Source organism: Hippocampus bargibanti, linkage group LG14 (assembly GCF_051943395.1).
Source record: "Hippocampus bargibanti isolate YZ-2025 linkage group LG14, ASM5194339v1, whole genome shotgun sequence".
Classification (NCBI taxonomy): domain Eukaryota; kingdom Metazoa; phylum Chordata; class Actinopteri; order Syngnathiformes; family Syngnathidae; genus Hippocampus; species Hippocampus bargibanti.
In genome coordinates, this window is record NC_142747.1 from 19834124 (window position 1) to 19852086 (window position 17963).

Genomic DNA, 17963 nt, shown 5'->3' on the forward strand with positions numbered 1-17963 from the left:
TTCAAATATAGTTGAGTTGAGAAAACATTTGGTTTCAAAAGCTTCTACATCTTTATTATGAAACCGCAAAAAAAAAAAAAAAAAAAACGACTTGGGGAATTGCTCTTAATTTTGGGCAGATGTGTCATAAACTTATTATTAGGGGGGTGGTTTAATAAATGTGTTAGGCACTGTACATCGAGCTCATTCTCATTCTCCGTCATTGATGAATGGTCTGGCTGGTCTATGACTTTTCCAAGCCAAACGCTGCCCCAGAGACCAAACTCTCGCCAATTCCCGCATTAAATCAAACATCAACGCTAATCTCTCTAACGATGCGGTCAAGTTAATTCAAGATGATGTTTGGCATTTAGTACAAATGGCAGTCGAGCATTTGGCAGCCATCTTGGTATTTTGGCGTTGCGAAAATAAATGAGGGGAGTGGTTCCCATGTTTCAGTTTACATAGTCAGCAGTGGTATCTGATGAGAAGTCATCCACATCATCTGGTGCAGATTCCTTGCTTTTGTGACATCACAGAGGACATGAAAAATGTCTTTTTTGTATATACCGGTCTACATATATGGCTCTCACTGAAATACATTTTCAAATATTTTGGCTTTTATGGTTTTCTTAGTCATAAAGGTTCCTGAGCACTGTTATGAGTCATAGGCATGGCCGAAAAACGTATATTTTATTAAATGTTTATATTTGTTTGTTTATTTTTCAGTACAAACCAGGTTACTTATATATACACTGCCTTTTCTATGTATACAAGCCTTAAAGGACAACCGAAACCATTTTTTTTTGTTTCCTAACTGACATCAGAAAAATGTTTTATAGCATCTAATATACCCAAAACACGCAGGCTGATATTTTTAGTCAAATGCAAAACACCAATAAAAATGATTTAAAGTGTCCCAAAACTGCCTCAAAATGAGCTTGGAACTGGGCAGATTCAGAAAGTCCCGCCCCCTTGTTCGTGACATCACGCCAGGATACTCCTTCACAAACTGCCTTGCTCCAGAATCAAAACAATGGCGTCAGAGAGTTCACATTCGACGACAAGATGCTTTCTTGTTACTCATCCAGTTATGAGTATGAGTCAAATACAGTAAAGTCTCATTATATCGATATTCTCAGGAGTCGGAAAAAATATCGATATAACCGGACTATCGATATATCCGATCCTGCGGCATGTAAATTTTCTCCTTGCGTTCATAGAAATAGTATCGTAATAAGCAGTACTATCGATATAACGAGACTTTACTGTAGTTCTGAAGAGGAAAGCATAAATGTTTGCAATCGATTAAAGAAGTCCTTCCATATCAATTCTAGACGTCTGGACTCTAATGTAGCGCCCGGAAAATGCACAAGATGGCGCACAAGCTCCGTTGTAAATGGGCTGATTTGTCCGCCCGGAATTTGTGTCCTTCTAATTTCGCCATCAACACAGTTTTCAGACCAAAAAAAGTACCCAAAATGCATTGTGTGTCGCTTTCTCGGTCAGGGGTGTTCCCTCCGTGACGTCACTTACGGCATCGTCATCAACTCGAAAACAAGACTTCATGAATATTCAGAGTTAGTCTTAAAACGTAAAATATAGCTACATGCGGTGGAATCTTTGTAAAATACACTCAGTCGAAGTCATTTGAAGTGATTTTACAAATTATGGACGCAACTTGTCCGGAGGTGTCGGTTGTCCTTTAAGATTGGGAGCCACAGTGAACCGTGATGAAAAGATGGAAGGAATCGAGGGGCGGGGGAGTGACAATGTGAAGTTCCAGATGTAATTGCTATCTTTCCTTTTTTTTTTTAGCAAACATTTCTCTCTCAACCCGAGTGACTCAAAGCTGTTTGTTTTAGAAGCACTCAGGCATACTTTCCCTTTGTATGTTTCTCTTTGAAGAGTTTACAACCCGGTGGTCGCTGACAATGATGATGAAGATGGACAAAATCCTTGGACAGGAACATTCAACCCGTATGCCGAGTGTCTCCAAAGTACACCGGTGTGTGGTCTTTCAGTTCTATCTCGCCCTCATCGGCGGTCTTTGCTTCTATCGGCTACCATGTTTTGCCGTGTCGAGGATCCCGAGTGCGTGTCTTCAAAGAGGCAGCCTCGTTTTTTGCTTTTTTTTTTTTTGCGCCACTGATGTTTGAGAGAATCAAAAAATAGAAATGAGATGAGGCTGTCAAAAAAAAAAAGACCCCGATAAGGATCTGGAGATAAACTACAGGTGTGAAGAGAGTGTGTGTGAGGGGGGGGGGGGATACGTTCAACTTGACAGGTGGCTGAGGGACAACCTTTACTTCTATTGTTAGCAAGCCACATCAAGCACAGAAATGTCCATAAACAAAAGCTAAACAAAAAAAACGGGCACACCTGCCACAATATTAGCAACACATGGATATTCTTATGTGAGTCAATCCTGCGAATCTAGTGAAAAATCGATACTTTGACTTAATGTATAAGTTTGAAGAAATACTGCAATAGATCATTAACTTATTCACTGTCATGTCATTCACAAATATGATGTAATAATAATAATAATATAAAAAAGCAGCAATCAATAGTGATGTTCAATGATCATCACATTTGCAAGTAGCAATGATGCTAACACCATTATAATGTGACACAACATAGCTAAATAGCTATCTAGCTAATTTGTAACGAATAATAGGGAGACAGAATGAACTTAACACAACTAGCTAACTAGGTAGCTATCTATTAGCCAGCTAGCTTTCTATCTATTTGAGTTACTTCCGGGTTGAGTGAACTCTGGCGCATGTGGCTGCCGCTGCTCACTCACAGAAAAACTGATCCTGTGACTGTAAAGTGACCTTGAGAGTTTTGAAAGCCGCTTACAAATGAAATGTATTATTATTATTATTTCTAAGCACCTTTCAAAACTCTCAAGGTCACTTTACAGTCACAGGATCAGTTTTTCTGCGGGTGAGCAGCGGCAGCCACATGCGCCAGCATTCACTCAACCCGGAATAACTCAAATAGATAGAAAGTTATCTAGCTAGCTAATAGATAACTAATAGCCAGCTAGCTAGCTAGTTAGATAGCGAATAGATAGCAAATGGATAGCTAGCTAGGTAGCCAGCTAGCTAGTTAGATAGCGAATGGATAGCAAATAGATAGCTAGCTTGGTAGCCAGCTAGCAAGTTAGATAGCGAATAGATAGCTAGCTAGGTAGCTATCTATTAGCTTTTTAGCTTGGTTTTGTATTTATTTTTTAAGTATAATGACACTGCTCTACCTACAAACATTCGAGTTACGAACAACGGTACATACAAGCCTTTTTTGTCATAACATATGTCGTATTCTCTCTAGTACATATCTTTATAGAGCATATATTTTATTAACTGTTTATTTTTCAATATAAACCAATACCGGTTACTTATACAAGCCTTAAACATACTTATATAAAACTTAAACATATTTATATAAGCCTTAACCATACATTCCATACAGAATATAGGACTTATGAACAAATTCACCTTACGAACGACCGTACTGTACTTTCCTGTACTGCAATTATTCCTTTTGGGATGTTGATATGCCAGTTTGCATGTCATAAATATATGATATATAATATTTTATTTTATTTTTTTTGCACACAATCTGGCCACCTGTAGCATCAATAGCCACAGGCACGCAGCTGTATGCAGAAGGACATCAAAGTGTTTTTGTGGTCGCACGCAAGCAGGAGTTCCTCGTAGCTTTTTTTAATAAATGGCTTGTTGCTGTACAAATGCAAATGTCATCAACTCGCTTGTGAGTCAGAAGGGCCAATCATAGCTTCCCGTGAGGCCTGCACTATATCAAATCAGCGCACATGCTGCGTGAGTACTTTAACGTTTGCGCGCTTAACAGCTAAAAATGTCAATGACCGTGTTCCGTTTCAGTTACAGCTGATGAAAGAGCAAAATGTGCTGCACGTGGAGTTTCTGAACGGCCCCATTGTACCTTATTTTCCAGTGTATAAGGCGCGCTTGAGTATAAGGCGCAGTCCCGATGAGTGGCGTATTTTCAAACTTTTTCCCATATATAAGACACACCTTCAATGAAAGAAAAACGTTTTCCAAATATAATATGTAAACACGGTGATACCTTAGCTTACGAACATAATTGGTTCCCAGAAAGTGTGTGTAAGGTGAAAAGTGTGTCTTCCAAATATTAATTTCTTATAGGAAACCATTAAAATGAGAATAATCCGTTCCCGGGTCCCAATAAAACATAATTTTCTACTAAATAAGCCTGAAAACTACACAAAATATACCTTATTTTATGTACAGTGATACCTCGGTTTACGATCCCCTTGGCTGACGAACTTTTCGGTTAACGAACATTAAAATGATCCAAATTCTACCTTGGCATACAAACTATTTTTCGAGAGAGCCCGTTCTACTAACAAGAACATGGCAGCCGGCTTGTTTTGCTCCTCTATTCCCAGCCCCCAGTCGTCGGTTAAAGCCACGTGATTGGTCAAGAACGCAGCAGTGAGGGGAGGTGGTTTAAACATTAAAGAGACAGGCAGACGACAGAGAGTGACAAAATGAATAGAAAACAGTGACATTTGGAATCGTTTCAATTTTGATAGTTCAAAGGCAGAGTGTAGACTGCAAGGTTAAAATATCCCATCAATCAGGCTTCACAAATAACCCGCACAAGCTGTACACTTGATGCAAAAAGCTATCAACCCAGCTAAACAGAACACAATTGATGAGGAACAAGGTAAAATTATCACAGAGAAAGCGCCGACAAGGGATCATTCCTCAAGATGGTGAAAGAAGAAGGTTACGTTCCTCATCAAGTGTTTAATGCTGATGAAACCGGACACTCCATTTCATCAAGCCATCAACGACCATCACAAAGGTCAATAAAATGACTTTATTGTACAGTACGGTTTATTTCTTTAATTATAATACCATAGCACGTTTATTATACATAAAATAAGGTAGATGATGTGTAGTTTTAAGGCTTATTTAGAAGAAAAGGATGTTTTATGGGGACCTGGGAACGGATTATTCTCATTTTAATGGTTTCCTTTGCGAAATATATTTTTGGGATACACACTTTTCACCTTACATACTCTGTCTGGGAACCAATTAAGTTCGTAAGCCAAGGTATCACTGTATTTCTTTTTCCATTTTATCAATGTCACACCCCTCCCCACCAAAAAATAAAAAAAATATGTCCCCCGGTGCCTAACCTCCGACCTGAGGTTTCACAGTTTGACTTCACTGTAAGATGAAGTAAGGGCTACACTCACTCATTCATCATGTAAAGGGGTCACGAGTGGTGACACGACACCTGCTTGACTCTGATTTTGTGGAGACACACAAGATTTAAGCGACCCCCATAGTTCTCCACATGCTTCGGGTGGTGTCAGTAGGTTTCATAAACCCCCCTTTCGGACTCCCCATCAAAAGCGAGGCAGCAGCTGCTCAGAAGCGAGCGAGCGATGCCTTCGAGGATGAGCCCACATTGCGTCGGACTCCTCAAATTTCCATTGTGACAGATTTACGAGACTCCTGACATTGCCATGTTGAGTCATGGCAGGGAGAGCTGAAGCGTAATTGCAATGTTCTTGCCACCACCCCCCCCAAAAAAAAAAAACCAGCCTCTTGAAAAACTGCTTGTTTGGCTTGTTGTGGTTTGTTAATGACGCCCTTTTCTCCTCGTAACATTCCAATTACATCTACCTTGCCCAAGGCACCACTGAACATTATGTACGACCGTGAGCAATAACGTTTAAAAGCTGGCAACATATCGCGTCTTGTTTTGTTTGTTTCTCACCCTCAAAAGCTATCTATTAGCTGTTTCGCTATCTATTAGTTATTTATTAGCTAGCTAGCTAGCTAACTTGATCTATTTGAGTTATTCCCGGTTGAACGGGGTCACCGTTGCTGGCTACCTAGCTAGCTATGTATTTGCTATCTATTAGCTTTCTGACTAGCTAGCTATCTAGCTATCTATTAGTTGTCTATTAGCTCGCTAGCTAACTTGATCTATTTGAGTTATTCCCGGTTGAACGGGGTCACCGTTGCTGGCTACCTAGCTAGCTATGTATTTGCTATCTATTAGCTTTCTGACTAGCTAGCTATCTAGCTATCTATTAGTTGTCTATTAGCTCGCTAGCTAACTTGATCTATTTGAGTTATTCCCGGTTGAACGGGGTCACCGTTGCTGGCTACCTAGCTAGCTATGTATTTGCTATCTATTAGCTTTCTGACTAGCTAGCTATCTATTAGTTCTCTATTAGCTCGCTAGCTAACTTGATCTATTTGAGTTATTCCCGGTTGAACGGGGTCACAGTTGCTGGCTACCTAGCTAGCTATCTATTACATGTAGCTGTCTAACTAGCTAGCTATCTATTTGTTATCTATTAGCTATCTAGCTAACTTGATCTATTTGAGTTATTCCCGGTTGAACGGGGTCACCGTTGCTGGCTACCTAGCTAGCTACCTATTTGCTATCTATTACGTGTAGCTGTCTAACTAGCTAGCTAGCTAGCTATCTGTTTGTTATCTATTAGCTAGCTAGCTAACTTGATCTATTTGAGTTGTTCCCGGTTGAACTGGGTCACCGTTGCTGGCTACCTAGCTAGCTATCTGTTTGCTATCTATTAGCTGTCGAAATAGCTAGCTATCTATTTGTTATCTATTAGCTAGCTAGCTAACTTAATAATAATAATAAATAAATAAATAATAATAATAATAATAATAATAATAATAATAATAATAATACATTTCATTTCTAAGTGCCTTTCAAAACTCTCAAGGTCACTTTACAGTCACAGGATAAGTCTCTCTGTGGGTGAGCAGCGGCAGCCACACGCGCCACCGTTCACTCAACCTGGAAGTAATTCAAATAGATCAAGTTAGCTATCTAGCTAATAGATAGCCAACTTGGGCAAAATGGCCAGTTTTTGGAACAAGCCAGCGCAGATCGTCATCACCTTGTTAGCCTAGCTAAATTACGTAAACCAAGAGGGACATTTGGCGGTGGTGTGGGGTATTCATGTCAACGGGTTTAGTGTGTTTACCCCGCGTTTGGTTTTCCATGTAGTCACAGCCCCTAAAATCTGGGCTGCAGCAACGGGTCTGGACCTGTACTCGTCATTCCGAATCGGGCTTCATGGGCTTCCAGTAATCCTCGCTGTTCTGAGCCAGCGAGGTGGGGTGGGGTGGGGTGGGGCCCCGTTAGGAATGAGTTGCACACAGATAACAACGTAACCCTGCCAAGAATTGCGTTGTGCATCCGGGAATATTCACGTTAGTTTAGTTTTATGCACTGGTGGGGCGATCAGAGCCAAAAGGGACGATTGATTTTCATGGAATTGAACACATTTATTCCCAAAAATCTATACTTGTCATCTGAAAGTGTTGGCTGGACCGTTTCCAGAATGTCTATGTGTATATTAGAATTTGGACAGTCAGGTTTGTCGTGTCAAATCTAATCTGCTTTGTGGGCCCAAGTTAGCCTTTTCATCGGGGCACGCTAGCAACTCTTCAGCTATTTGCCACTGGAAGGGTCAAGAAACATATTAGCTATCTAGCTAGCAAACTATCTATTAGGTATCTAGCTAGCTATTAGAAATATAGCTTGCTAGATTTGAGTCAGGTAACATATTAGCTATCTAGTTAGCTAGCTATCTAGCATTCTGTTAGCTAGCTTGCTTTCTATCTAGTTGAGTTACTTCCGGGTTGAGTGAACTCTGGTGCGTGTGGCTGCCGTTGCTCACCCGCAGAGAAACTAATCCTGTGACTATAAAGTGACCTTGAGAGTTTTGAAAGGTGCTTAGAAATGAAATGGATTATTTTTATTAGCTATCTGCTATCCGTTGGCTAGGTATCTAGCAAGCTAGAAAAAGAAATGTGTTATTGTTATTATTATTAGCTAACTATTAACTGGCTAGCTAGCTTTCTATCTAATTGAGTTACTTAGGGTTGAGTGAACGCTGGCGCGTGTGGTTGCCGCTGCTCACCCACAGAAAAACGTATCCTGTGACCTTGAGAGTTTTGAAAGGCGCTTAGAAATGAAATGGATGATTATCAAGTACAGTAAAGTCTCGTTATATCGATATTCAAGGGAGTCCGAAAAAATATCGATATAACCGGGACTATCGATACATCCGATATCGATATAACGAGACTTTACTGTATTCAATAAAAATATGTTTGAGGCAGTGCATCACATTTTGATGCTTGTCAGAAGCTAAAAAAAAGTCATCTTTAAGCCATTTTATTTTTAATAAAATAATATTAGAGTGTTTTGGGGATCATAGGATGTGATGTATTTACAGTTTAATTTCTTATGATACACAATTATAAGCATTTCGAGGGTTGACAATAGTGCAAAAAAATAAAATACAAATAAGGCACCAGATGTAGAAACTGACGATGGTAACAAACAATTCTGTTTTTTTTTTTGACAGCATGGGAAAAAAAAGCTTCATTTCGCTGAGCTGACATTCATTATTCATAAAAACATCAACAACACTTGACATGGGTTGAAAAAATCAGAGTAAAGGTCGCCTGTCGTCCTGCTGCTCAAAACAACAACAGCTGTTTTCCAGGCCTTCAGCGACATGACCTTAATGGCACACATTGATCGTTCATTGGCCATCACTCGAGTCCATATATGACACTTGCACCCAAAATAAATTAATCCTTGTCAAAAATCGCCACGACAACAGAAATATTATATACACTATTATTTATGACATCAACGGCAGGTGAATCACAGTTTGATTTCAACATGGCGATGGGTGACTTCCTAGAACTCCTGCTCGGATTCCTCCTTTTCACCAATGCTCTTCCTCCCCAAAAAAGGGATTTCTGCGTCATTTCCAAGTCTGGTTAGCGTTTAGCTACACTTGCAAGACTTGACAATCATATTGGAAAGCTGCTCCACCTAAAATTCCAAAGAAAGATATTGATGAATGACAAATCTCATTACAGTCCTACATTGGCTTACGAACTTAATTGGTTCCCAGACAGAGTGTGTAAGGCGAAAAGTGTGTATCCCAAAACATAATTTCCCATCGGAAACCATTAAAATGAGAATAATCCGTTCCCAGGTCCCATAAAACATAATTTTTCTAATTTTCTAAGCCTTAAAACTACACTAAATATACCTTATTTTATGTATAATAAATGTCCTATGGTATTATAATTAAATAAATAAACTGTACTGCATAATAAAGTTGTTTTATTGACCTTTGTGATGGTCGTTGATGGCTTGATGGAATGGAGTGGCCGGTTTCATCAGCATTAAACAGTTGATGAGGAACGTAGCCTTCTTCTTTCACCATCTTGAGGAATGATCCCTTGTAGGCGCTTTCTCTGCCATCATTTTACCTTGTTCCTCATCAATTGTGTTCTGTTTAGCTGGGTTGATAGCTTTTTGCATCAAGTGTACGGATGGCTTGTGCGGGTTATTTGTGGAGCCTGATTCATGGGAATTTTAACCTCTCAATCTACACTCTGCCTTTGAACTATCAAAGTTGTAACGAGTCCAAATTTCACTGTTTTCTATCCATTTTGTCACTCTCTCTCTGTCGTCTGCCTGTCTCTTTAATGTTTAACCTTCCCCCCCTCACTGCTGCGTTCTTGACCAATCACGTGGCTTTAACCGAAGACAGGGGGTGGGGAATAGAGGACCTAAACAGTCGGCTGCCGTTTTCTTGTTAGGAGAACGTGCTCGTTCGCGAATGACACATCACTCATTGTGGCAGCTCCATGTGTATCCCGAAAAATAGTTTGTATGCCAAGGTAAAATTATCATAAATTTAGCGTTCATAAACCGAAAAGTTCGTAAGCAGAGGGGTTCGTAAACCGAGGTATCACTGTATTTGAAAGTGAAATGTTGCACAGTGTCTGACCTTGTGTTGCCTGCCGACGTAATATAGAATCGGGAGGGGCTCCAGCGCCTGTGGGACGCAGCACGGCTGGGCCGACGCTCCGGGGTTGTGGTGCTTGTACAGGGCCAGAATCTGAGAGAAAGCCGTTTTTTAGACATTTATAATACACAGGTCACATCCAACCTACGACCGGCTCGACTTCTGACCACGACCTCCAAACCCTATTTTTCAAATTTAAATTCTAAGCCTGGCACCGCAACGCGCTAGCAGGCTGGCAACGTGTACGAAAATTTTGGCCAGCCAGCATCTCACTCTCGCACAGCAATCGACCGTGTGATGGCACCAGAGGAGTAGTTTGCCAGTCTCTATTCAACATTTTGAATGGATTTTGACTTACGACCGTTTGCTCAGAACGGAACTCGGTCGTAAGTCAGATGTTACCTGTATATTGATTACTGGACATATTATTTTGTCTGGCAGTGAATAAGTTAATTAACAATCCTCTTGGAGCAGACATAACTAGCTACTGAACCGCCTGTGGAGCATCTCCGATACACATGCCTTGATTCACCTTTTATTACAGTAAAGTCTCGTTATATCGATATCGGATATATCGATAGTCCCGGTTATATCGATACTATTTCTATGCACGCACGGAGAAAATTACATGCAAACAGGGTCAGATATATCAATAGTCCCGGTTATATCGATATTTTTTCGGACTCCCTTGAATATCGATATAACGAGACTTTACTGTATTTTCCATTGACAGTTCCAGAACTTTTAGTCCCTATTACTTATGGTCTCTGCACTTGCAAGGATCCAATCAGATATGAACAGCACTGTCGCAACAATCCTCTTGGTATCTCCCGAAAGTCCTATCTTTTCCAAGGATCTTGTTTTGACACTGATAAGTAATCTTGGAACTAAATGTATACAATAGTTTCTATGTAAGCACATAGAAAGGTTTGGTAGTAAAGTTTCTGAGGTTAAAACAGATTATATTTAGCCTACTAACAGTAGCCGATTCGGGTTAGTCATTTCTGACGGTTCTTGAACTCTATGTGTGAGAGCTTGCAATGCTGAGCACATCCAAGTGGCGTACTACTGCATTCACCTTACGTTTCCACACAGTGAAGATCAGCAGATTATGGTTTATAGAGGCGGTAAAGCAAGACCTAGTACAGTTTCTTCATACCTGAGAATATTTGTTTTCGGCATTCCAGATGTAGGTGCAGGAACCCATGCAATAGTTGGCATGGTAACCGGTCGGTCGGTGGATCCACTTCCAGCCCAAGTCCTTCCTGAAGTCGATGTAGAGGCTCCTTACGCAGCAAGTCTCGGTCTGGCTGCGTTGGAAAAAGTACGATTCACTTTACTGTCCTCCTACTTTTACTTCATTGACTGCCTTTCCCAAATTTATTTGGGAATTGAAAAGCATGACATGGGTTGATAGGAAGTCTTGGGAAACCATGGTGTAGTCTGGATCTTGACTCTATTCTTGTGCAATAAGGTCGACTTACGCAGTGCAGGTGTCTCGCGTATCTGTAGCGCGTCTTTTCCGCGAGCTAAGCTGACCACTGGCACTTTGTGGGATGGATTTAGTCAGGATGAAGGGTAGTTGCTGGGTCATCTGCTTTAGCATTCCGATGTCACTCCGGTCACTATCGATCCCAGAGATGGAAAAGCTGAAAGTATCATCGCCGGTCCTCTCGCTGCATTCACAGAAGAGACGAAGTTCGAATCCTTGCTCGTCCTCTGCCAAGAAAGACATTCCAAATGTTTCAAATCAAAGTGAAGTTGAGTGTGAAGACTAGGTTGGACGTTGCGATGACAACAATATGTGACGTCTCAGGTTTACCTTGGCCTTGGAGCCAGTCCTGTAAGGTCTCCGTGACATCAAACGAGAGCCACTTGTCCTTCCACTGGTTGGTGATGAAACGGGACGCCAGGTATCGGGCTGTCGGGCCCGTGCCGCGGTAGAGTTCTACCCGTTCCTCGGTGAGGATGGTGGGCTGCTTGATGAGCATCCGCAACTCGGCGGAGGTCAACAGCCGATAGTCGCCCACGTTGCCTCGCATCTCGGAGATGTTGAAGGATAGCGAGACGCTTTTGGAGTTCTTGGTGGTCTCGGAGTAGTTTTTCTCTGTGGGATTTCAAGGAAAGCGTGAGTGTGCGGAAAGTTTTGCTTTTCCACACTACGTAGATGTGACAGTAAAGAAATACGTCTGTGTAGGCCCTCAGTCCTACACAAGTGGTCCATCGAGGAAAATGTTTCTTTAGCCGTTATCTGTCAGACATTTCACTCTTCGTCAGTGAACTTCGTCTGGCACTTAGCCATGCTAATGAGGTGAAACCAGAGCCAGGAATAGAAGAATAGAGGTAACCAGATTGGCTTCAGGGAGTGGTCCACTGCTTAGAACTGGGACCTTAGGAATAGAGTTACCAGTACAACTTTATCGATGAAAAGGTTTCTTCTAAGAAACCTTTTCATCGATGGACCACTCCTGTACGACTGAGAGCTTACACAGAGAGTACAACTTTAGTTCGCTGACGAAGCTCCTCGGATGAGGGGCGAAACATCCGACACCTTCAAAGAACTACAGATGACGGCCGAAGAAACCTTTTCCTCCGCAAGTAAAGAAATATTTGAAACAAAATTTGGTTTGGACTGCTTTGAACCATGAATTCACAAAGCACAGAACCTCCATTATTATTATTATTATTATTATTATTATTACAGAAAAGTCTCGTTATATCGATATCGGATATATCGATAGTCCCGGTTATATCGATACTATTTCTATGCACGCACGGAGAAAATTACATGCAAACAGGGTCGGATATATCGATAGTCCCGGTTATATCGATATTTTTTCCGACTCCCTTGAATATCGATATAACGAGACTTTACTGTATTATTATATTTAATGGTCGAGAGTCCTCAAACCATTTGATTTACAATATTTTACATCATATTTTTTGGCATTCTTATATTTCATGATACCATATTGCCATCAGTTTATTGTCATGTATGAATTACTATATCATATCATATTCACATTATATTTAATGGCATCCGGTATTCACATTTAACAACACTCTATCACAGTCACAATGGCTGATATCTCATGCACATCATATTACGTGTTTTTTTTTATGTTTCTTTTTGTTTTTTTTTTTTTTTTTTTTGTTCTGCTCATTTTGAATTGAAGTATCACAGTTACATCCGTTCGGAGGTTTTGGCGTTTACCTTATAAAATTAAACGACTGGAAACACTGGAGAGTTCAAATGTTCGCATGACATAACATAACAGTTTTTTTTTTGTATCCCTAATGTCTTTTCCAGCTGCGCACAAAACGCATTAGCAAAATTGAATAACTAGGGAAGCCAAATCGGAATCGATTCCACCTGCGGCAATGAAAGAAAGAGGGTTTTGTTTCCGTACTTTTTTTTTTTTTTTTGGGGGGGGGGGGGGTTGCGCTCCCCTTTCAGAGGCCGACATAATACAGAGCCATATTATAAATCATGGCAGTCTAAAATCTGGCCTGTGGCTCCACTGGATTTTTCTTTCTTGAATTGTTCCACCATTATATTCCAATAAAAGCACTGCGCTAATACAAGTGAGATGTTACATCACACTTTTGATTGACAAGGGTTGAAATGAGGCCATTTTAAAAAAAATGACTCAGCCAATTATGCAATCGATTTGAATGATACCAGATTTAGTCGTTTTTTAAATAATAATAATAATAATAATAATAATAATAATAATAATAATAATAATAATAATAATAATAACAATACATTTCATTTGTAAGCGCTTTTTAAAACTCTCACGGTCACTTTACAGTTACTGGATCAGTTTTTCTGTGGGTGAGCAGTGGCAGTCGCACGTGGTTTTATTGCTTTTCACGTGTCATTTTAGTGAATTGTTTATTTTCCTGTCTCTGAACCAAAAGGTCAATTCCACCCCTTCCCTCCATGCCCCCCCTTCCCAACCCTTTTCTTATGCATGTTGTCTTAAAGGACACCCGACGCCTCCGGACAAGTTGTGTCCATAATTTGTAAAATCACTTCAAATGACTTCTGCTGAGCGTATTTTACAAAGATTCCACCGCATGTAGCTATATTTTACGTTTTAAGACTCGCGCTGAATATTCCGGAAGTCTTGTTTTTGAATTGGTGACGAGTCCGTACGTGACGTCACTGAAGGAATGCCCCTGACCGAACAAAGAACACATTGTAGCAGTCCTTCCATCACGTCAATGCATTTTGCTGTACTTGTTTGGTCTGAAAACTTCGTGTTGCACCAAAAAGAGGCAGAAGAGGGTGACAAAGCTCCATGTAAGGAATTAATCAGCCTGTGGAAACGGGCTGATTAATTCCTTACACGGCTTTGTCGCCATTTTCTGCCTTTTTTTGGGTGCGACATTTCCGACCCCTGATGCCTCAAAATGACACAGAATGAATTCTTTCATCGATTGCAAACATTTATGCTTTCCTCTTCAGAAGTATTTGAATCATATTCATAATTGGATGAGTAACAAGAAAGCATCCTCTCTGAATCTGAAGCCATTGTTTTGATTCTCGGGCAAGGCAGGACGTCTTTGCGCGACGTCACAAACAAGGGGGCGGGACCTTCTGAAACTGGCCATTTCCGGTTTTATTTTGAAGTCGTTTTTGGACACTTGAAGTCATTTTTATTGGTGTTTTGCATTTGACTACAAATATCAGCTTGTGTGTTTTGGGTATTTTAGATGCTATAAAACGTTTTTGTGATGTCAGTTAGGAAACAAAAAAATGGTTTCGGTTGTCCTTTAAGTGGAAAAAAAAGTTTGGACATCCCTTGCCATAAATCTAAACGTTTGAAAGGGATGAAACTGAGCAGAAATGGGTGCATCTGCGCTGGAATTGCACAGCGTGCTTGGAAAGGAAGAAGAATGTATGTGGGATTAGTAGTGGAGGAAGGGAGGGAGGGAGGGATGGATGGGGTTGGGGGGGCAAAGGTGGTTGGGAGAAGAGTTTGCAGTGGAATGTTTATCGATGTTGCTTGGTTTTGGCCCACACCCAAAAATCTTCTATTTTGCTTGGGAATGCCAAAGCTATGATTCTCTACCTCTCCTCATTTCTCACATTCTTTCCGGGCTTGGAGCGAGGTTGTACCAGGATTGCAGATCCACTTCTTGTATGACAATTTTATTTTTATCGATGAAAAGGTTTCTTCAGCCGTCATCTGGACTTCTTTGAAGGTGTCGGACGTCTCGCTTCTTATCCAAGAAACGTCGTCAGCAAACTAAAATTTGCTGGTAGTTTTGGCCCTATATATAAATCCCTACTGTCCAGACATGGCGGTGCCGGACTCTGCTATGATTGGTCCCTGCTCTCAGGTTGGGGGGGGGGAGCAGAGGACTAATCCCTGCGGCTCCACTGATCGTTTCTATTGTCTGGCCTGATTGCCCAATTTGCCCTGGCATCACCTCATCATCATGACAAATCCTATGTTGCCTAAGCAATCTATTGTACGAACGATCCAAATTGAAACGTCGCGTGTGGCTGCCACTGCTCACCCACAGAAAAACCTATCCTGTGACTGTACAGTGACCTTGAGAGTTTTGAAAGATGCTTAGAAATCAAATGTATTCTTCTTCTTCTTCTTCTTCTTGTTCTTCTTCTTCTTCTTCTTATTATTATTATTATTATTATTATTATTATTATTATTATTATTATTATTATTATTATTATTATTATTATTATTATAACACCAGAATTTGCTTTGATATGAACAAGCGAGTCCCCCCTCAAAAAATGTGCGATAAATGTGACTAGGTTGAGAGAAGTGAAGTGAAACAGGAAGTGACATCACTTCCGCTCTGTGCATATTGGCCTCGGTGCCAATCTTCACTTCTATTTTTTTTAATCAACAATGGAGGCCATTTTGATTGAACTTCCTCACTGAACAAAAAAAATGTCTATATTCCGACTGTTATTATATTCCGAAGTACTTCTCTGAAGCTTACGAATAATTATGACATTAAAATTGTTTTGTCACGATAAAATTGGCAAAAATAAGAAGGCTGCACAGCAACTAACCAGTCAAACCGGCGAGCTGGTCAAACATTGTTTAGCTTCATCTCAATTATGTGTTTAAATAGGTGGCTTGCTATCTGTTGGCTATCTCTTAGCTATCTACTAGCTGGCTAGCTAGCTTTCTGTCTGTATTTAATAGTGACATTCAGTGTATTAGCTAACTAGCTAGCTATTAGCTATAGAGATATCTAGGTGGCTAGCTATCTAGCTACCTATTAGCTATCTACTAGCTGGCTAGCTAGCTTTCTATCTGTATTTAATAGTGGCATTCAGTGTCACTATTATTAGCTAACTAACTATCGAGCTATCTAGGTAGCTTGCTATTAGCTATAGAGATATCTAGGTGGCTAGCTATCTAGCTAGCTATCTGTTGGCTATATATTAGCTATCTACTGGCTGGCTGGCCAGCTAGCTTTCTATCTGCATTTAATAGTGACATTCAGTGTCACTATTATTAACTATCTAGCTATATATCTATCTAGCTAGCTATTAGCTCTAGAGCTATCTCGGTGGCTAGCTATCTATATAGCTATCTGTTGGCTATCATTTAGCTATCTACTAGCTGGCTAGCTAGCTTACTATCTATTAACTTCGGGGTTGAGTGAACGCTGGCGCGTGTGGCTGCCGCTGCTCACCCACAGAAAAACTTATCCCGTGACTGTAAAGTGACCTTGAGAGTTTCGAAAGGCGCTTATAAATGAAATGTATTATTATTATTATTATTATTATTATTATTATTATTATTATTTGAAATGGAGTCATAGCCTTCGGCCTTCTATGCTGGCTTAAAAATATCTGAATCACATTTTTGTCATTGTCACTTGAATTCCAGGACCCATAGAATATTGAGTTTTAGGACAACGTTAGAAACCTTAGACTCTCTTCTTTCGTCAGAAAAAAAAGAGTTAATTCCTAACTCATATGAGTTTGGGGTTATCTGAGCATGAAATGGGGGCGGATGTACTATACATACATATTGATTTATATAGTGCTTTAACAACAGCTGAAGCTGTAACAACGCGCTAACATGGACAAAAGGCAAATGCTGCCCCCTCGTGGAAGGGAAAAAAACATTGCCAGAGGTCTGACCAGTGCTTTATCGGCACCCGAGCCAGAAAAAGCAAAACCCGAATAAATTCGGGAATGGCAGCGAATGAGTTAATTGCGCATATGGGTTCAAAACTGACAAACACATGCAGACACATGCACACAGGTGCTTGCTTGGGTGTGGGATGTTTTGAGCGCTGATCTGCAGGTAAGTCGTGGACAGCTGTTGTGACAGGCAGGCAGCCTTCTCTGTAATTACCAGTGGGAGGAAATAGATTCCAGGAGGCCGCCCCACCTTCTTGTGCAACCCCCCCCCATCCTATTCCCTGAAAACTCCCTGACATCACGGAATTGTACACGGAAACATGGTGTCGTTGAAACCATGAAAAAACAATTGAGATTTTAAAGGACAACCGACACCATTTTTTTTTGTTTCCTGACTGACATCAGAAAAACGTTTTATAGCAGGGGTGTCAAAGTCATTTTTTTTTTGCCGCGGGCCACATTGTAGTTCTGGTTTCCTCTCAAGGGCCGTTATGAATTTGGGGAAGCCATTAGAATGTTTAAATCCCTTCAAATATTACATATAGAGCACACAGCAAATTTATGAATAACTCGTTTTCAAATCTGAAGTCAACAATAATGACTTTTATTGTGGTTGACATCCAAAAATATGACATTTTGCCTCAGATTTTAGCAATCATCATGGAATTTAACAAGTTTGATTTGCTTTCGCAGGCCGAAAAAAATGATGTGGCGGGCCGGATTTGGCCCGCGGGCCTTGACTTTGACACCTGTGTTTTATAGCATCTAAAATACCCAAAACACGCAGTATGATATTTTTAGTCAAATGCAAAACACCAATAAAAAATGACTTAAAGTGTCCCAAAACTGCCACAAAATGAGCTTGGAACTCGCCTCCCTTCTACCGGCTTTTTTTTTTTTAACCTTTTGTACAGCCGCCCCCAT

At 40.5% G+C, this 17963-nt stretch overlaps 2 protein-coding genes across 5 annotated transcripts in view; one reads left to right on the forward strand and one right to left on the reverse strand.

Annotated features, from left to right (window-relative positions):
- LOC148888750 (cyclin-dependent kinase-like 1) overlaps positions 1 to 17963 on the forward strand; it is a 45420-nt gene that overhangs the window by 10905 nt on the left and 16552 nt on the right. For all 3 annotated transcript variants that reach the window (XM_089012928.1, XM_089012929.1, XM_089012930.1), the window contains exon 3: positions 1888 to 1987. The gene's annotated coding sequence lies outside the window, so the exon portion shown is untranslated. The remainder of the gene's footprint in view (positions 1 to 1887; positions 1988 to 17963) is intronic.
- The window catches only part of tgfb1a (transforming growth factor, beta 1a), a 15343-nt gene continuing 5599 nt past the window's right edge, over positions 8220 to 17963 (reverse strand). For both annotated transcript variants that reach the window (XM_089012926.1, XM_089012925.1), the window contains 5 exons: positions 11718 to 12002; positions 11380 to 11614; positions 11055 to 11205; positions 9878 to 9988; positions 8220 to 8907 (listed from right to left, as the gene is read on the reverse strand). In XM_089012926.1, coding sequence (XP_088869052.1) covers positions 8860 to 8907; positions 9878 to 9988; positions 11055 to 11205; positions 11380 to 11614; positions 11718 to 12002 — 830 coding nt within the window. In that variant the 3' untranslated portion in view covers positions 8220 to 8859. The remainder of the gene's footprint in view (positions 8908 to 9877; positions 9989 to 11054; positions 11206 to 11379; positions 11615 to 11717; positions 12003 to 17963) is intronic.